This window comes from Notechis scutatus, chromosome 2, assembly GCF_049901735.1.
Source record: "Notechis scutatus isolate UNSWTSFEM ecotype Mainland chromosome 2, rNotScu1.2, whole genome shotgun sequence".
Taxonomy (NCBI): domain Eukaryota; kingdom Metazoa; phylum Chordata; class Lepidosauria; order Squamata; family Elapidae; genus Notechis; species Notechis scutatus.
The window spans coordinates 52,062,221-52,082,493 of NC_142010.1; the positions used below are offsets into that span (position 1 = coordinate 52,062,221).

At 39.1% G+C, this 20,273-nt stretch overlaps 1 protein-coding gene across 1 annotated transcript in view; it reads right to left on the reverse strand.

Moving 5' to 3' along the window:
* COL7A1 (collagen type VII alpha 1 chain) overlaps positions 1-20,273 on the reverse strand; it is a 133,585-nt gene that overhangs the window by 26,754 nt on the left and 86,558 nt on the right. The window contains exons 80-100 of the mRNA XM_087954709.1: positions 18,854-18,898; positions 17,366-17,428; positions 17,139-17,183; positions 15,572-15,607; positions 14,388-14,423; positions 12,475-12,519; positions 10,723-10,755; positions 9,463-9,525; positions 9,343-9,378; positions 8,429-8,509; positions 7,456-7,524; positions 5,464-5,499; positions 4,013-4,054; positions 3,869-3,913; positions 3,693-3,737; positions 3,226-3,261; positions 2,788-2,847; positions 1,976-2,101; positions 1,290-1,361; positions 1,102-1,137; positions 343-402 (exon numbers count right to left, since the gene is read on the reverse strand). Of these exons, the coding sequence (XP_087810835.1) occupies positions 343-402; positions 1,102-1,137; positions 1,290-1,361; positions 1,976-2,101; positions 2,788-2,847; positions 3,226-3,261; positions 3,693-3,737; positions 3,869-3,913; positions 4,013-4,054; positions 5,464-5,499; positions 7,456-7,524; positions 8,429-8,509; positions 9,343-9,378; positions 9,463-9,525; positions 10,723-10,755; positions 12,475-12,519; positions 14,388-14,423; positions 15,572-15,607; positions 17,139-17,183; positions 17,366-17,428; positions 18,854-18,898 (1,110 nt within the window). The remainder of the gene's footprint in view (positions 1-342; positions 403-1,101; positions 1,138-1,289; positions 1,362-1,975; positions 2,102-2,787; positions 2,848-3,225; positions 3,262-3,692; positions 3,738-3,868; positions 3,914-4,012; positions 4,055-5,463; positions 5,500-7,455; positions 7,525-8,428; positions 8,510-9,342; positions 9,379-9,462; positions 9,526-10,722; positions 10,756-12,474; positions 12,520-14,387; positions 14,424-15,571; positions 15,608-17,138; positions 17,184-17,365; positions 17,429-18,853; positions 18,899-20,273) is intronic.

Consider the following 20,273-nt stretch of genomic DNA (forward strand, 5'->3'; position numbering starts at 1 on the left):
CATATTTCAAACCTTCGGACTTTGATTTGTCAAAGTTTTTCTTCTTTTAGTATCTAGTTTGAAACTGTTCTTTTTTTGAATGAGAAATGGGTTGCCTTCAAAAACTTAAGAAATCTTCAGAGCTGAAAACTGTGTGAACTTTGGAATACTCCATCTAAATCTCAATCTAAAAAAAAAAGGCTATTTTGCACTCGAATAAATTAAATTTTGAAATGAGGAGTTTCATGAAGTTTTGCATTCAAACAATGTAAAGCAAACTATTTTACAAACCCGCACCCTACAGTGTCACTATACCTGGATAATGATGTTAAGATAGTTTCAGAGTCAGTGTAAAATGCCTACCCGAGTTCCTGGATCTCCTCGTTCTCCTCTAGGTCCTGGTTGTCCGATACCTGTGTCCCCCTAAAAAGCAGAATATGACAAAAGGAAAACCTATCAGTGGATCCTGTTGCTATTTCCAGCATCTTTCTTGAATTATTTTTAGGCACATAAGCTTTATCAAAATTGAATGAGGGAAGGGAAGGAAGGGAAGGGAGGGAAGGGAAGGGAAGGGAGGGAGGGAGGGAAGGGAAGGGAGGAAGGGAAGGGAAGGAAAGGAAAGAGGAAAGGAAAGGAAAGGAAAGAGGAAAGGAAAGGGAAAGGAAAGAGGAAAGGAAAGGAAAGAGGAAAGGAAAGGAAAGGGAAAGGAAAGGAAAGGAAAGGAAAGGAAAGAAAGGAAAGGAAAGGAAAGAGGAAAGAGGAAAGAAAGGAAAGGAAAGGAAAGGAAAGGAAAGGAAAGGAAAGAGGAAAGGAAAGGAAAGGAGAGGAAAGGAAAGGAAAGGAAGGAAAGGAAAGGAAAGGAAAGAAAGGAAAGGAAAGGAAAGAGGAAAGGAAAGGAAAGAAAAGAGGAAAGGAAAGGAAAGGAAAGAGGAAAGGAAAGGAAAGAATAGCGCTCTAGAAATAGCAGTTGTGCTATATAATAGAGGCTTCTTATAATTCCTTTAATCTTTTTATATTTTGAGGTTTAAAACTTCATTTATTACAAGTGAATCCAAGAAATGATTGATTGTAGAATGAGCAAAAATTAGAATAAGCTATCTTAGAAAAACAAATGTGATTTACCTTGTCTCCCTTTACTCCTGGAGTGCCTGAAGTACCCTATAAGGAAGCGATCATGAGAGAAGGGAATAAAAAAAATAGATTTAATATTTTAGACAGCAAAGAACATGAACATGTAGCAATGCAACACAGAGGATCTGATTCAGACTGTACATACAGTCCTCATTAAATCCAACCACCTCGTTACTTACTGGTGACCCTGGAGGTCCTGGTGGTCCTGGTGACCCTGCAGTACCATCTCTCCCTGGGAAGCCAGTCAAACCCTAATAAGGAAAACATCTGTCAATCCAGAGGTTTAAGACCAGACTGGAAAAGCCTTGTTTGTGATATTCCTAATGAAATATACTGGAGTCTGCATTCCAGTGGTACAGGAAGACACACTGGTGGCTCATACTTAAATATGGGAAGATCTAAATGTATACTATGTAAAAACATCGTTTACATCAGGCATTCTCTTTCTATCAGTTATACACAATTAGTTTCTTCAACTTTAAAGTTGAGGATAGAATGGAATGAAGTTTGGAGGAATAAAATAAAGTTGAGGACAGGATGGGGATAAAGATTGGAAGAATAGAGTTCAGCATTTGCCTCAAGGACCAGGGATTTTCCATCTGCGTAAAACCCAGTGAATCAGTTTTAAATAATGTGACATTTGTCTTTAGACATAAGCCAAGCGCTCAGATAAAGAACAAATCTAAACACTACTCACCATTATGGAAAAATCCAGAACAAGAGGACAATACAAAGGATCACATAAAAGGGGAATGATCAGTGATGGAATACTAATTCAGTGTGGGTTTCTAGAGGTTGTTATTCATTTATTCAGAGAACACACCAGGCTAAGGGATTGGATGACCACAGCAATTATCAACCTTACCCTTTCTCCTGGAGGTCCAGGTTGGCCAGTCATTCCATTTTCTCCTCTCAGACCAGACTGGCCAGGAGTTCCAACTGCACCTGGCAAACCAGGTGGGCCTGGTGAGCCAGGTAAACCAGGATCTCCCTGAAAATAAAGCACAACACATGGGGCTAGGCATGAGAATAGGTAAGCTAAGAAGCCACATTTCTTTTTTTTCCCTTGTTCCTCAATTATTTGAGAAGAAAAAATTACAAATGCATGGATATACTTCCCCATTTTGAGCATTATCGAATTTTATTCAGTGACTAAAATGTTTCTTGACTTGACCAAAACTCCAAATGAAGAATTATATATAGGACATAGAATGCAATTATGAAATGAGAAATTCTAACTTTTAAAGGTTAATCTGAGAAATTAAATCTCCAATCTATTGTTGTATGTTTTAAGAAATTACTCTCAGGATTCTCTCACTGCAGTCGTTCTCAACCTGTGGCCCGTGGTCCATCATGTCATCACAGGGGGTCCATGAAGGCTTGAAGAAATGTTATGATTTAAATCTTGAGTTAAATCTTGGCGGGTCATGGCCCATGGCCACAAAAGGTATATAAAGGGCCTTCATGGTGAAGAAAAGGTTGAGAACCACTGTCCTACTGTACAGAATCACCAGTTTAATTTGGCAGGAGCTGTCCACCAACAACAGTACTGAAAAAGTTAGAAATGAGGAGTCCTGAGAAGTATATAATGAAATAAGAAGTTAGAAGTGTGTCATGAAATAAGGGGAGGAAAAGAATTGAGTCATTTTGGAACAGTAACACAGAAAAAGAAATTACCTTTAAGCCTTGAGGTCCATCCTGTCCCGGAGGTCCCTGGATGCCAATTCCAACTAAACCCTAAATGGTACAGTGAAAGAAAAAAATAATGTAATGCATAGATATGTAAATTATGTGAATAAATCATGGTGGTGGAACATTTCTAACAGTCTGCACTTCCTGAGAACTCCCGTAGTTCTTCCTAAAATACAACAGGTTCATGACATAATTCTGAACAAACACAGCAATTCTTCAGTGCTCTTTTATAGACATGCTCTGATCTCCTACCCATTAATAGATACTTTGAATGATGTGATTTGAGAATTTCTCCGAATGCTATGCTGGAATTAATGACTAAAACATACACTCTAATATCTTGTGTATTATTTAATCTTCTTAAAAATTAAACATACATCTTCTATAGAATCAGGAACAAAATATATGAGAATCACCATATACCTTTTCTCCTTTGATCCCAGGTGATCCTTTGGCTCCCTATTAAAATTCAGAAACATATCATAGATTATTGTTACCATGGTTGATAATAATGTAAAGCTAGAAGAAGGCACATGAAGTCTTTCAAAATCAGAACAAAAAAGAAGACAAGTAGCCAACATATCTCCTGAGAAAAGAGGTCAAAAGTATTTGAGATCAAATTTTAACACGTAAAAACCCTTGAACGCAAGTGTTGGAAATAAGCTGTCTCAGTTTCTATTTTGAAATACCTCTTGAGGGAGGGATTTAAGCATATTTTTGTGTATTTGACCAAATTAGGATGTCTTCCTTTAAAAATGATTATTCATGTTTATATCGTAACTCTTCACAACTGAATCTTTTCATCTGACCAAAACCCACTTGGGGTATTATATTTCTACTAAGCCATTGCAGTCACACAATTATTATACTGCATATTCCAAACTACTTACATCTTCTCCAGGATCTCCAGGAATCCCCGGACTTCCAAGATTACCCTATTATAAAAATATAGAAATAATCTAGATAGGTCAACATTGAGAATGAATTAAAGACAAATATTTCTGTGAAGCTCACAGATGCTGGAGAATGAGAACTGAGGTTCCTGTCTGGAAAACAGTTTTCTTACTTTCTCTCCACGTGGACCTGGTATGCCTCGATCACCCTTGAGACCCTGCGAAGAAGAGAGATCAACCTCAATATTTGCCCTGGGAACCAGTTGCCTGGAAATGGGGGAAATAAGCATGTAAAAGAATATGAAAAGCCAACTTACTGGCTTCTCCAGAAGTTCCTCATCAAAACCACCTGGCTCACCCTAAAACAGACCATGAAGAAATTTATCAATATATTAATCTCCATTCAAATGGGCATAATCTTGCTTTTCTAGAAAGTGTACAAAATTCACAACTTTATTTAATAGAATTTAATTATTTGTCAGACATTCATAGAATATAAGTTTTTTCCAGGGAAACCTGCTAAGAGCAAGCTAAAATTTTCTTACATCATAAAATCAAATTTTCATTCAAGAGCTACTATTTGGGGGCTTCTGGAGGAAGAAATGGCAGAATGAAGACAGAATCAAAAAGTGGAGCTGACATTGTGATTTATTTGATCAAGATTAAAATACATATGTTGTTATCTTTGTTAAGCCTTGCTGGACTTTTGCTGACATCATGTTGTGGCCCGCCAGCTGCCAGCGGAGCTGGTGACAGACTCAGATAGTGAGGAGGTTGGGGAGGAACTTGGACCAGTCCTGGAGTATGGGGAAGGCTCTGATGGATGCTCTGCATCGGAAGCAGAGATAGGACCAGGGCCCTCTGACATTTCCCAGCTGCCTACAGAGTCGGAGATAAGTGGGGAAGAAGAACAGCTGCAGCTTGTTCCAGATGCGCGTATGCGCAGAGCTGTCAGGAGAGGGGAACAATTAAGGAACAGAGGCCAACTCAGAAGGAAAGACATAAGTGGACGCTGAATGGCCTCTCCCTGGGGAATAAATAGAAGCAAAAGAGGAGTGGTGGTTGCAGGAGACAATTAGTTCATATTTCTTTTGGAAGATTTGCTTATCAGAGACTCCTTGCCAGGTATTTAATTTACAGCTTTGCGACTGGAAGCTCTTGGCCTGGCAACTATCCAAGGACTCATAAGGTCTGTTCTTGCAGATCTTATGAGTCCTTGGAAGGATTATTGCTGGGACTTTTCTGTGTGTGAATGCCATGAATTCACAGAAAATAAATAAAGAGGGGACAAGGAGTCTGTTTCTTGGTTATGCTAAGCCTGGGTCAGAACACATCAGAACTGAAATGATGAGGCTTTATGAAATTGTTTATAGATAACAGATGGGAAATGAGAAGAAAATAATACAGTATTTGTTATATTTTAAGAGGTGATAAGTTACTAAAATTGTTTATACTTGTGATGAAAGTGAGAAGTCATTTCTTTATATATTTCTTTCGTTGTCTTTAATATACTTTTTTGTTTTCTTTGTTTTCTGCCTTTTCTCTTCTTTTATATTCTTCTACGTTTTTTTCAGTTTGTACTACTATAATTATAATCATTAATAAAATTACCATAAATATCAAGAACTAATCTTTACAGGGTGTTATAAGCCAAAATCTGGAAATTTTGAAGCAACTAAAGAATAGTTAATCGATTTTTTGTAAGTTCTTATGCCCAAATAATATTATATTATTTCTTTGTATTTATTTATATGGATTTTTAGCTTACCTTCTCACCTTTCACTCCGGGAGGCCCTACTATAGTCTATAATAATCAATTAGATTAAGAAGAAAGATTAACAGGAATAAATAAATGGTATCAAAGCAACATTTGCTATAAAGTTTTATTCTAAAAAAATGAGTGCATAAATTAGATATAGCTAAGAAAAGCTAAATAGTTTCTGAGTCAATGGAAAAAGAGGGATGAATTGCTTTTTCTACTTTCTTCTGCAATTAATAATAAAGGACTGTTCTTTTAATCCTATCATTATGTTAATAATGAAAGAAATAGCAATATAATAATGAAAAAGAAATCCTAGGATGCTATCATATTTCCATACTTCAAACAATAGCCTGAAAAACAAAGGGTGAAAATTTTGTTGTTAATAAAAATACATTCCATATACCGGTGGTTGCTCACAAAATGCAATGGTTCTATAATCTCTCCTCAAGAATGCCAATCACTGGAAATAAAGCAACATATGTATATCTCTTCCATTCTAAAACTATTTGCATCATATTTATCCCTAAATACATTGCAACATTCACCATTAAAAAGGCTTCCAGGTTATTTATTTATTTATTGAAAAACATATTTTGTCAACATGGAAAACCTGGAACATTCTCCAGTACCTTCTCTTAGTTCATGTAACCTCCTGACAAATGATGGAAAAGAACAAAGAACCTCATGATCGTTTCAGAGATTTGTTTTGATAATACGTTGTCAGTTCCCACACACTATATGTTTTTTCCTCCTGAGCCTTAAGATAAAGATAGTTTTATAAAGTCCATGCTAAATGGATATTAGGCAAAGCTGACTTAGCCTTCTATCCTTCCGAGGTCACTAAAATGAGGACCCAGATTGTTGGGGGCAATAAGCTGACTCTTTAAATTGCTCAGAGAGTGCTGTAAAGTCGTATATAAGTCTAAGTGCTATTGCTATTACTATTGCTAACTAATGTATTTTAGGATTAATCAAAGTAGCACACAACATAGCTAATATTAAAAATGTTTAAGAGGCCTATATTGTTTGACATAATTACATATACAGTACGTATCAAAAGAAAAGATTAAAAAGAAATAAGATACTGATTGATGAACTTTGATTCAATTATGATGTAACTCGACTATTACAAAAAATCAGTTTTTCAAGTGCATGATGCTTATGAAATCTGTCTTAGGAGACAACTAATAAAAATACAGATATGGAGGATAACAGCTATTATATCACCTCTATTAGCTGAGATTGTCATATTACTTTTCAGTAGCCAGTACTGGAAACATGAGTAGGAAGGTACTATTGTACTTATCACCTGCTGGAAAATGTCCTACAATGATTTAACTGGCCAAGCCATGCTGAAACAAAATACTAAAATTGATAGGCTTTGGTCTATAGAACAGCTCTTCTGTTATTGTAGAGCTATTAAAACATGTTTGGTTTGAAAAACAAACTTTAATTATAGGTAGTCCTTAACTCACAACCATTCATTTAGTGACCATTCGACATTACAATGGCACTGAAAAAAGGGACTTATGACTGGTTTCCACACAATCATTGCAGCATCTCCATGGTCACGTAATAAAATCTGAGCACTTGGAAAGTCGCATGTTATTTATGATGGCTTTAATGTTCTGGGGTCATGTGATCACCATTTGTAACCTTCCCAGATAGCTTCTGACAGGCAAAGTCAATGGAGGAAGCTCAATTCACTTAATGCCCGCATGATTCACTTCACTGCAATGATTCACTTAACAAATATAGCAAAAAGGTTGCAAAATAGGGCTATACTCACTTAACAGCTGCCTTGCTTAGCAACAGAAATTTTGGGCTCAATTGCGGTCATAAATAGAGGACTACCTGTTTTGTTTTGAGAGGCCATCAGGTTTTTAAATAATTTAAAACTTAAGCAAAAAATGTATTTTTAAAAACTAACTAAACAGAGAAGGGAGAAACCTTGTAATCTATCCATCAAGAATAAAGAAAGGAAAGGTTGCCTCTCACCTGTCCTGGGGACCCAGCATCTCCAGGCTCCCCTTTAGGACCAGCAGGTCCTGAAGGCCCTGGAATACCCTACAAAGCAATTAACAGAAATATTTTTTCCCTTTAGGACGACAGAAGCACAGATTACGCTAGGCTGCTGCATCCCACACTGGCAATGCAATCCTATGCACCCTTGTTTAGAGACATTTCCCATTATATTCAGATTCCTTTATTTATTAAATGTATATGCTACCCTTCTCTCTATCCCGTGACCCTGGGTGAGATATGAGATTATCTTTGGTGTCACTCTTGTTTTAAAAGTCAAGTTGCAAGACTGCTTATGTCTAATGTTTTCTGCCCATCTTGTATGATCAGGCAGAGTGGACGTAGTCTTGCTCCCTTAAACAATGTAATACATCGGCACCCAGGAGCTCTGCCTTCTCTGTTGGATGCCTGCTCTTTGAAATAACATCCCCACTCCCAAGATTTGCATGCTCCCAGCCCACTGATGTTAAAGAAATCTCTGAAAACCTAGCTCTTTTCCCAGGTCTTGGATAAGAATGGGCATCCCTGATGGTGCAGTGGCTAGAATGCAGTATTGCAGGCTAATTCTGCTGACTGTCAGGGATTCGATCCTCACCGGCTCAAAACTGACTCAGCCTTCCATCCTTCTGAGGTGGGTAAAATGAGGACAGAGATTGTTGGGGCCAATAGGCTGACTCTGTAAAACCACTTAGAGAGCACTGTGAAGTGATATATAAGTGCTAAGTGCTATTTGTGCGAGGAATTGTGTGTTTTTTTTCAGATGGGCGTGTATTTGTATACATTTTGCTTTTTTGTATTTTTCACTGCCTGCTTCAATGTTTTATCATCTTTCAACTCTGACAGCTGCCCTAATCTAATGGAGTTGGATGGCCTCCAAACTGCTTAAGTTTCAATGGCCTCCAAACTGCTTAAGTCGAGAAGAATTGTGCAGTTTCACACAGCGACATACCATTTTCCCAGGCAGTCCAGACTCCCCTTCTTTTCCAGATACTCCATCTCTTCCTGGTACACCCGGTTTCCCTGGCTCACCCTAGTAAATAGTTACAGTTCATATGAACATTAAAGCCTATACTGTAACATTAAAGACTGTTATTGTCAGCGGGTGCTCCATTCAAAATCCAAGAGAGAAATACTTAAGACTCTTTTAATTAGAGAAAAGATATTTTTTACTGGAAGTCGAGTGGTAGCAACAAAAGAATTCTGAATCTGAGAAAATGGGCGCGTAAGTCACATATATAAAGTGATGGCAATGTCCCCACCCCCATTAGTTCAAATGGTTCTTCCAATTAAAAGTTATGCATATCATCATGTGGACATCTCCAGGTGGTGATGAGGCTTCTGTCCGTTGACCTTGGCATACTTTGATAAAGGTTTGCAGCTGCGCATAGAAGAGAAAGCTAAGCAAGGAATAGAAACCTAAGCAAGAATGTACTCTCCCCACATCCCCAGTTTATACAGCTCTAGTCTGTAACACCTCCAGTTCCCTTCCCATACTTTTCCCCCCTCCTCCCCCCGTTACTTATGACAGCCGAAAGATGCAAAGCAAAGGGAGAAAATCTTGAAGGCTGACAGTTATAATGATAAGATATATAAGGCGAGTAGTTTTTAATATGAATGTAAATCATAGCAAGAAATGTATTCTAATTATAAATATTTGCACAAGATATATGTACCCAGTTGACACACTATTTAATTGAAAGATGGATTTGTTGTAAAATAAAATCAAAAATGGTTTGGTTTTTTTTTTTAAAAAAAAAAGCCCGATTCATTAAGAAGAAACAGTAATTTGATACAGGGTACGAAATGACGACCCTTGGAAAACTGAGCAATCAAGAAGAAGAAGAAGGAGCAGAAGCAACTTACCACTTGTCCTGGTAACCCTGGAGGGCCCTGTGGACCCTAAAAAGCAACCCAACAAGAAATATGAATCAGCTCAGGGATTTAATAGTTCTCTTAAACTAAAGCAGAATATTTGCAACTTACCACAGGCCCAGGAGATCCCGTTGGTCCTGGGAATCCCACAATTCCTGGAGGGCCTGGCATACCCTACAAGGAAAAAAAAAAACCTATATCACTGTGATCAAAGTTATCAAACAGGCATCCAATCAGACCTATTGTGTGGCTTTTCCATCCTGACCCTTTCCCAGAAGTTGGAAATATCAGTTGTTAGAAGGGAAACTCACAAAATGTATCCATGCAGGTAATTCTTGACTTACGATCATTTGTCTAACGATGGTCCAATAATATAACGGCTCGGAAAGAGTGCTGGCCATCAAAAAAATGTTGCTAAGTCACACCTCTGCTCAGGTGATCATGATCTGGGTGCTTGGTAACCTGTTCAACCATCACGTGATCCCCATTTGCATTCTTCCCTGCCAGTTTCCCTGCCAGTCAATGGGGCGGGAAAGATTGCAAGCTGCTGTTGCCTGCTGAGAGACCATCATCTCACCTCTTGGAATTGGCTGAGAGAGCTGCTCTCCAAGAGGAGCTGAACCCATTGGTGGAATGCAGAAATGGAGCTCAAATCCTGAACTTCCTGCAGCCTGCTAGAATTTCCCTTCCACACATGAAGCAACTTGAACTCCTTCAGCAGGCAGCTCTTTCAGCCAGCCCCTAGAGATGGGAGGGAGCCGAAATTCAAGCAGAAAGTGCAGAGGCAGTGCTAAGAAGCATACGGGGCTTCAGGCAGATGGGGGAGGCCCAGGGATGCCTAGTGCAGACTGCATGTAAGTCTCTCTTTGCTTAGAAGCTGAAAATCCTCTCTGGATTTGAGCGGAGAGGGTTTTCAGCTCCTGGACACAGAAAAAGCACAGTAAAGAAAAGAGCACGGGGTGCCTCAGGGGATGTGGAAGGTCTGGGAAGACCCAGTACAGCCTGTGTGCAAGTGTATTTGAGGCTCGGAGTTGAAAATCCTGCTTGGATTTCAGCAGGGAGGCTTTTCAGCTGTTGAGTGGAGACCCACAGGGTCTTCCCCACCTCTTCTGAGGCACCCCAGAATCCTTAACACGGAACGACCTGAAAGATCACTAATGAGTGCAATTGGGAGTGCTGGGATTGTGTTTGTTGAGTCCTGTCATGTAATCACTGAACAACTGCTTTGCTTAATTCCTGTCCTAATTGTGGTCATAAGTTGAGGACAGTCCGTAATTTTTTTTATAATGAACACATCCTCAAAATAGCAGTAGGCCACAACATTTTTGAGTTACTACAATGTGTGTTTGGGAAACCTAAAACAATACTTACTCGTGTGCTGGATCCAGGTTCTCCTACATCTCCCTGTAAATAACAAATAAAAACTGAAAATTTCACATTATTACTTGTGTTTGAGAGAAAACTGAGTTTCGAATGTTTCGATTTCTATAGAAGATAATGGAGGTAAATCACATAGCATAACATTAGAAATTCTGTGCTAAACTTTAGAAACCATACTGTTCATAGGATATCATAGGTATGTATGCTTTGTTCCCAAAGATAGGTTCCTCCAAACAAAAATACAGAACTATTCTATGTTCAAAATACTAAACCTATATGTAGCAACTAAATATTATCAACCATGTGGCATGAATTTACATACATACATACATACATACATACATACATGTATACATGTATACATGTATACATGTATACATATATACATATACATATACATATACATATACATATACATATACATATATATATATATATATATATATATATATATATATATATATATATATATATATATTGTTTTAGCTGATATAGCAAGAGAAGAACAAAATTTTCTTACAGAAATGTACTCACAGGAAAGAAGAGCTGATGTTCTGCCAAAAAGGAGGACAGAAGACAGAGATCGAAGAAAGAAGTAATGGATAGTGACTAGTGACCCAAAATGGATTCTAAGCAGCTCTGGCTGCTAAAGATTTGGTTCCAGAGTTGGTCAGGACAAAGATCCTGAAGCAGAGTTGAGGGGTATAAGGAGATTACCAAAAAGAGAAAATGGGCAGGGATGGATATGTCTTCCTCAGACAGATGGTCTCCAGGTGTTATGGACTTCTCTGATTCTGAGGCTGAAAAAGGAGACTTTAGCCTGTACCTGGAGAGTCAACAGGTTGTTAGCCACCTGAGAATAATGACTCACACTCTAACTCTAAAAAACACAATTAGGTAAGGAGACAATGGAGATCTGTATATCTCCTGAAAGGTAAAGACATTAACTCTTCTAATTAGACAAAGCCTCACATTCTTGCTCAATTCAGTTTGGATTGGCTATTATGGAATTCTCTGGCACCTTATCTATAAAATGTATTGGACTTCCTCTAGAATACCACCTTCCAAACACTTCAAGCTAGTTGCTTGCAGCATTGGGATAATTTACAAGGTAAACAACCTCTCTTTAAACTCTTCAAATCTTCGTTATTTTCTCTTGATCTTTGTCTTTAGCTTGGGTTTTGGTAGAAGATTTTTTAACATGCAAATAAAACTCCCAATCTACTAACTGACTTGCTTTCTGCTTCTATCAGTTCAAGGCTTGCATAGGACACTAGGAGAGAATAAAGATAGGAAGCTACATTTGCCAGCCTGGGATTCTAAGTGGGGAATCTTGTACCAATTGACACGCACATAACAGGGTAAACTTTATAAGAAGCAGGAAGCTTCACTTTATCACTAGAAAAACAACTTGATTATTACTGAACAGTCCAATGTAAATCAAACCTCACTTTACTGTTTTATTGCCACTTCTCAGAAAGGTTATAGGAAAGGGGTGGTTGTATAAATACTGTTATAAATGTCTTAGGTACATTTTGTTTGGCTTGAAATAGCAAATAGTTTAGCTATTATTACAAGGCAATTAGTTAACAGACTAGAGAGGCATTCTGACTTTTCAATGCTACTATTTTGAAGGAAGATTCCATAAGCTTTAGAACAAGGGTGTCCAATGTTGGCAACTTTAAGACTTGTGGACTTCAACTTCCAGAATTCCCTATCCAGCAATCAAATCAGGTCACATACCTTTATTCCAGGTAAGCCTTGAGTGCCAGGTGGGCCAATAGGACCCTGAAGGAAAACAAAAGACAATTATTTCCAGTAGTCAAAGCATAAGTATGATTGAGTTAATTCAAATATTGTATACAGCATGCTAACTTGTCTTTATTGTGTTGTTGGCATTTTCTGAAAAGATAAGGTTGCTTTTAGGGTGGGAACAAAAAAAAAATGTCCCACCACCCTAAGACATGTACATTTCTATATAAATGAACTTCAATCAAAACTGTCTATTTACTGACCTGAACAAAACTTCAAAACCTCAGTTACTAATGAACCTTAAACAAACCAACATTTTACCGCTTTAACAATCTATAATTCAGTGAACCTTTAGTGATAAGAAGACAAGCTTTATCCATTGTTTCTGCATTGATAAATTAGCCCAACAATTTTGAGACAATGGCAAGACTGGCGAAGAATTGCAGAGACAACTTAATTAGAAATCATCCATTAAATGCATGCCATTCTGTCCTTGACCAAATGGGTCTGCTATCTGCTATTAAGAGCCTATTCCAACATCTTATGAGATTATCCAATACACTGGGAGACCCAAATTTTTCTATAAACTTTCTTATATCTATTCAACTAGGTGGACACTGCATTTCCTGCATCAGATGAGGAGAGCACATCTTTCTCCTTCTCTCCTGGCCATTTTTTACAGAGGCACGATTGAGAGCTTTTTAACAAACTGCATCACTGTTTGGTTTGGTGGCAGCAGTGCCTCAGATAGAAAGTCTGTACAGAGAGTGGTAAGGACAGCCGAGAAGATTATAGGAAGCTCGCTTCCCATTGTTGTGGCCCGCTGGCAACTGATAGAGCTGGCAGCAGAGTCGGACAGTAGTGAGGAGGTTGGGGAGGAACCTGGGCTGAGCCTGGAGGCTGAGGAAGATCTGGAGGAAGGCGCTGCATCAGAGGCAGAGATGGGGCCAGGGCATGCTGGCAGTCAGCAGCTGCCTTCAGACTCAGACAGCAGTGAGGTAGGGGAGCTTATGGAACCGGTTCCCAGCCTGCCCATGCGCAGAGCTAGCAGAAGACGAGAACAATTGAGAAAGCAGGGTCGACTCAGGAGTAAGGCCACATCTCGGAGATGATTGGCTTCTCCCGTAGGACATAAAAGAGGAGTGAATGGGACGTGAGCTTTTGCAGGAAGCAATTAGTTTGTTTGCTCAGAACACAAGCTTTGAAAAATCCTGTTTGACTCTGTGTCAAGTTTGGCTTTGCCCTGCATCTGGCAATTAGTTCTCTGGCCACATTCCAAGTGTGATAAGGTGGGTATTTATCAACATTCCCCTGAAAAGACTGCATGTGAAGCCTTGTGAATGAACGTAATTCACAGCTGTGGAAATAAAAAAAGGTTTTACCGGGATTAAGATAGTGTTCTATGCTTTCTAAGGAAGCCTAGGTCAGAACACCCGTTATTCAGGATACTGCTTATAAGCGCCACGTGCTTAGAGCTCAAGCATTATTAGAGACCCCATATACCCACTTTACGGTCTATTTCTGTTGCTCCCCTCTGGGAGGAGGCTTCAAAGTATTTCTAGCAGGACTACCAGATTCTATAACAGCTTTGTTCCCTATGTCATCCATCTGGTAAATACGCAAGATTTGTTTCTCTCTCCATGTACATGTATACATCCGATCTAGATTGTGTTGTTTCTCCACATCATATAATATATGTGGGTATATGCATAATTTTGTATTTATTTATTTTGTTATGTTTATGTAGTGTATATTGGAGGTGGAGACCCTTTGAGAGCTGTATGCAATGAGATTTCATTTTACTGTATGCCAATTAGTGTACATTCAAAGTGACAATAAAGTTATTCTAAGTTCTAAGTACTGTAGCATAATACTTTTAAAAGAAAAGAACCAGGTTTACTTACAGAAGGGCCTTGTGATCCAGGATCCCCTTGATTTCCCTGTTGAAATGAAAATACTTTATCAGTGGTAGATGTGGTACTGATACACATCTGAGTTAGCTTTTTTTTTTTTAGAACTGAAGGTCCATAAAACATACTTGACTTCAAATGAGATCCTTACCCATTCCATACCATCCAGATCACTGAAAAACCAAATGTTGATTATTCTAGAAATTCAAATAGTATTTACTATTAAAATCTAATTGTTACAATGTCAGCTTTTAATAATATCAGCTGATAACAGGTTTGAAATAATTATTTGAGCCTCCTTACGTCTTGTTCTGGTGAACTCCTCATTAAGAGCAAGTTCAGAGTCCTTTTTATCAACTCATTTTTGCTGTGACATCTATCTTTATATAGAGAGAACATACTGTAGGAAATTATGGTACATCCATTTATGTCACAATGATTTGCATACATGACAGCAGTACTTTTGCAGAGATTTACTGTCCAAATGTCAGTTTTCTGGGTAAAATAGGATGATGGAGACAGCTAATTGAATCATTGAGTGCATATGTGACTGCCATTTCCTGGTTGCTCTATAATCCTTCAATTTTAAATTCTAAAATAATATATCAATATTAAAATATTATGAAATGAATGTACACACACATATATACATTCATTCCTTTCACAAAGTGATTTAAAAATATTACAAGAGCTTCATTATTGCATCTTGCCATTTGACAAACGAAAAAAGAACTTCAGTGGTTTGCTTTGGGTCCCTCTGTTGAACCCAGGTTTGGTCACCATGCCAGGGTCTCTCTCTTCCTTTAGCAAAGCTGACCATGCTAATTAGCCCTGCAATGCAACCTCGTCCTCCTAACCCCACGATTAGTAAGAAGACGCATTGTGCTAACATGCAAGGTGGGATGTGGGTGAGATACAGGAGAGGGAAAGGGGAGAGGAGCACCTACCGGTCTGCCCAGAACTCCAGGGAAACCTGGCAAGCCCTGCAAAGATCCAAGGCAAAGACCCAAAGAGTTAGTGAGACCCAGAGCAACCTCTGAAGCAAGCTTTGGACGGCCTCACAAAACGGCAAGGTACAGCAGTTCATTTTGCGCTAAAAAGAAAGCGAGTGGGCAGAGAAAGCCAACCACAGTCAAGGACTCAGGGGCTGCAGCAGCTTAGGTATAAAAGTTACTTACAGCTGGGCCAGGGGGCCCTCTAATTCCCTGTAAACCCTAGATGGAGGCAAGAACATATACAGACACATGAACCAGCTATGTAAAATACAACCACAAGGAAGCATGATAGACTGTTGTCATCTGAAAGAACTTTCTTAGGGAGGGTCTTCTCATTGCCGTGTCCACAGCATCTCCTGGAGGAAGCTGTGCAAGCTAGCAATGGGATCCCAGAAAAATGCATGTTTAGGGTGAGGAGATACCAACAACAGTACAACAAGGTGCTTCAGAGCAGCATGCACACAAGTTCTGCAGAATTTTCTGATTTTTATTTGTTTAATAACTGCCATTCATTATACTACCCCCAACTGTCTCTTTCTGAAATGATGGAAACTCAGGGTAACCAAAAGTGGTTCTTGAATGGAAGGATTTAAAGATGATTCATGAACTCTTAATTCCAATGTTATGATAGTAAGCCTAACATTTTCATTCTATAATTTAAACTATCTATCTATCTATCTATCTATCTATCTATCTATCTATCTATCTATCTATCTATCATCTATCTATTCATCCACCGACCCATCTGCCTACCTACGTACCTACCTACTGTATCTATCTATCTCATGCCTTTATTATTTTTACAAATAACTCAAAGTGGCGAACATATCCAACGCAAATTCCTCCTACTGTTTTGTTTTTTTTCTCCACCACAACCATCTCGTGACATGGGTTGGGCTGAGAGAATGACTGGCTCAAAGTCACCAAGCCTGAACACCAGCTAAGGTGGGACTTGAGCTCCTGCTTTTTGGCCTCCTGCTTTTTAGTCTGGTACCTTAACCACTACTAAACCAAACTGGCTAAAAAACAAACAGTCATACAAAAGGAAAAAATGTCATCACAGAATAGCTGATTGATTCCAACATATTCATTTCTCTTGTTCAGATGCTTGAATATTTCTGTATATTTTGAACAATGACTCACATGTCTGTTTATAGGTGTTCTGGACATATGTAAGAAACAAGCATAATTGTAAGTGATGAAGAGTAAGCAAAACCCTTCTGTTGAGGCCTCCCTAAGCTGAATATGGTCTACCAAGGCACTGGAAAGCAAACAATACATCAGATCCAATTATGCAAGAGTTTAGTAAGAAGAGATCTAGAAATGATTTGAAAAGTCAACCCAATTTACACTTAAAACTAATTATTATTAAGAAACTCGGGAAAACTAGTTTCAAACGTGGTTCATAAATAAAATGTATCCTAGTTTCTCAGTGCTACTGAGACATTGCAGTTCCAATAAAACAGAACATTCTTCATGGAGAGGCAACTTGTCTCCAGTTGTTTCTGCCCACCCAGGACCTTTCAGCAGAGTTGGTGTGCGCCAGGTCCCCTCCATTAAATACTGTTGTCTTATGGGATATAGGAAGCGTACGTTTTCTTTGGGAACTTGTGGGCTGCACTGACCTTCCTGTCACATTCTCTCATTTAGAATTCCAACAATACTCCTTTTCTTTTGCTGTCTTATCCTGAGTCTCTTTTCCCCTGTACCATAGGGTTTTCTATGCCAAGGCTGAACTTTTTATACTTACTGCTTTTCCTTCTAACCCAGGAAGGCCCCTCTCTCCTGGAAGTCCCTGCAGAAAATGGAGAATAAGTAGAGCCAACAAAGCCACAAGGGTGCAATGCAATAATAACTATACACGGTAATAGAACAGGCCCATTCTGAAAGTAAGACATTCACTGTTAAAAAGCAGGATAAATTCGGATGTCAGAGTTGCTTTGTTGCAGTAGCTGTCATCATTTTGACAATACTCACTGGAGTGCCATCCCTGCCCTTTTCACCAGCTTCACCTCTCTCCCCTTTTTGACCATCTTCACCCTGCAACCCAAGATGGCATGACATTACAAAAGGGAAATTGGCAGCTCTATGGTGTCAACTCCCCATACCACACAAGCCAGAATCATTGATTGCATTACAATGGCCAGTTTAATTTCTGCTGGTTAGTTCAGATCAACCAAAAGTAGAAAGGCTGCCAAGACCAGGAGAGCTCTGACTTTCTCCTTTGCCTTCTACCAAGGTCACTAAAAGACTGAGATCTCCTATAGACTCCTTGGAAGCAAGCCTGAAAAATATAAGTGTCCTAGATTTTACTGAAGGCAATGAATTTGATGCCTTTAACTACATATTCAGGTTCAAGGGATTTCTATTAGTATATTATCCTTTACTATAATTTCTTCCTTAGTGTTTCTTAAATGCAAAATAGCACAAAGAATAAAATAAAAACCCAGTATAATTTAAAAAATAAAATAAAAGGAGGCTACTTCCATGATGTGATTGTTTATTTATGAAGTGTTTATGGTTGCCCAACTTAAGCAATTGTGAATCTGGAAGACATACAAGCAACAGGTAAACAATACTATTGACAACCATAAAATTTAATAAGTGATTGTGAATAATGTCATTATCCCTCTTCCTGTGAGTTTTGCCACAAAAACCCAACTCTTCCTTGACTCCTTCATCAATATCTTGACAACCATTTTAAATGTTTCAGACAGAAATGAAGCCAATACATAGTTTCTAGTCTGATTACAGAAAATTGGTCTGTAATTATAAACAAACAGACAAAAAACCCCACAAAATTTTCAGTCTCAGCTCCAAAAGAAATGTAATATAATGCAAACCAATAGCAAAAGATTCTTGCAGAAAATCCATGGTCACTAATAGAAATGGTAATACAATCAAAGGAGATCAGTAATCTTAGTGGACAAAGCTATCTCATTCTTACTGCACCATTGCTCTGATGGTGAAAAATTAGAGCTCTGCAAATCATTGAATGAGATAGTGGGGAGGTTAGTCAGGTTAGTCAGATATAGCACAGTTAATTCAAGGGCAATAGTTAATACATAGCAATTGTTAACTGGGAACAAGGAAAGCAAAGCACTGGGAAGATTGGTAGGTGGCTTAGTGAACAGGCCATGAGAAGAAGAAAGAGAAAAAGGGACAAGTTGCACCAGCCTTGCCATAACACCCTGGCTGAAACCCGGTGGAAGCAAGCTATTTGGGTTTCAAATAGGCTGAACTTCTGAGCCACAGCATGTGTGTTTTTATTCACCTTTGGGAATAAAAGACCCCTTGGGGCTGCTGAATTATTCGTTAAGACAATGAAAGAGACAGAGATAAAATAATATTAAAGCACATCAAACACTTGCAGGAAAGAAGAATTCCCTCTCACAAGTGGAGGCACAGAACAGACACAAGGACAGCTGGAGAAGAGCAGAGAGGAGAAACTTACTACATTCAGACCTTATCGCCTCTGGAGCCCTTTGCACCATCTTCTCCTGGGTCTCCCTGTGCAAGAATTAAAAAAAGGGAATGATTACCTCCAAGCCTTAAAGTACAACGGCTTTACTAAAACAAAAAAAAAAAACGGGGAAAATGTCCTGCTATCAAAACAATCATCAACAGACTCTCAGTAGCTGGGACACCATGTTAATAAACCATTTACATTTTCTGACTTGTGGTCCTCACTTCAAGATTGAAAGAATTTTTGCTCACAGAAGAGACCAGAATATCTCTTGTTAAAAGTACAACTTTTTAAAACAAAATTTTAAAACAAAACTAGCAAATAGAATAGAATAGAATAGAATAGAATAGAATAGAATAGAATAGAATAGAATAGAATAGAATAGAATAGAATAGAATAGAATAGAATTCTTTATTGGCCAAGTGTGATTGGACACACAAGGAATTTGTCTTGATGCATATACTCTCAGTGTACATAAAAAGAAAAGATACATTCATCAAGAATCATAAGGTACAACACTTAATGATAGTCATAGAGTACAAATAAGTTCTGTTTGTTGTGACTGATCGTGATCAGAAGAACTGCAATAAACCTTAACTTCACACATCTTTATTTGTGAGTAACATGGTTTGTTGTAAAAAGTATCCAGTACCCAACAGAAGCTGACACAATCAAATCATACTAGGAAACAATCAGTATAAAGAAGGTGGTATATAATTGCAAGATCACATAAATGTTGAATCCTTCCATTGCAATCCTATAGACCAGGGGTCCCCAACCACCGGGCCGCGGACCGGTGCCGGGCCGTGGAGCACTCTTTACCGGGCCGCAAAGAAAAAAATAAAAAAAATGGCGGCTTTCTTCGCCTTCGGTGAATGCTGCTGGGATCGGGGATCAAGGACACAAATGAAAGAAGGGAGGGAGGAAGCAACCGAAGCCTGTCCTGCTCTCTGGCTCAGCTCTCTCAGTCGCTTTCTCGCTCCTCCATCAGCCCAGGAAGAAACTGCTTCAAAGAAGCCGGGGGTGGCTTTCCTGTCGCCACAGCTTCCCGAGCGCCCGTTCACCCCACCCGCCCGCCCGCCCGCTCGCGGTTCAATCCACAGTGCTCCGTTCTGCCTGCCTGCCTGCCTGTCTGGTTGTTTAGGAGCAGCTTCGCTGAGAATAATAACTATTCGCCTCTTTTTATCAGCCGAAGCTGCTCAAACGAAGAAGGCAGGCAGGCAGGCAGGTAGAACGGAGCACTGTGGATTGAACGCGAGCGGGCGGGCGGGCGGGTGGGGTGAAAGGGCGCTTCGGGAAGCTGTGGCGACAGGAAAAGCCACCCCCGGCTTCTTGGGCTGCTGGAGGAGCGATAGAGTGACTGAGAGAGGAACGAGGCAGACACCTGAGGGAGGGAGGGAGGGAGACACCTGAGGGATG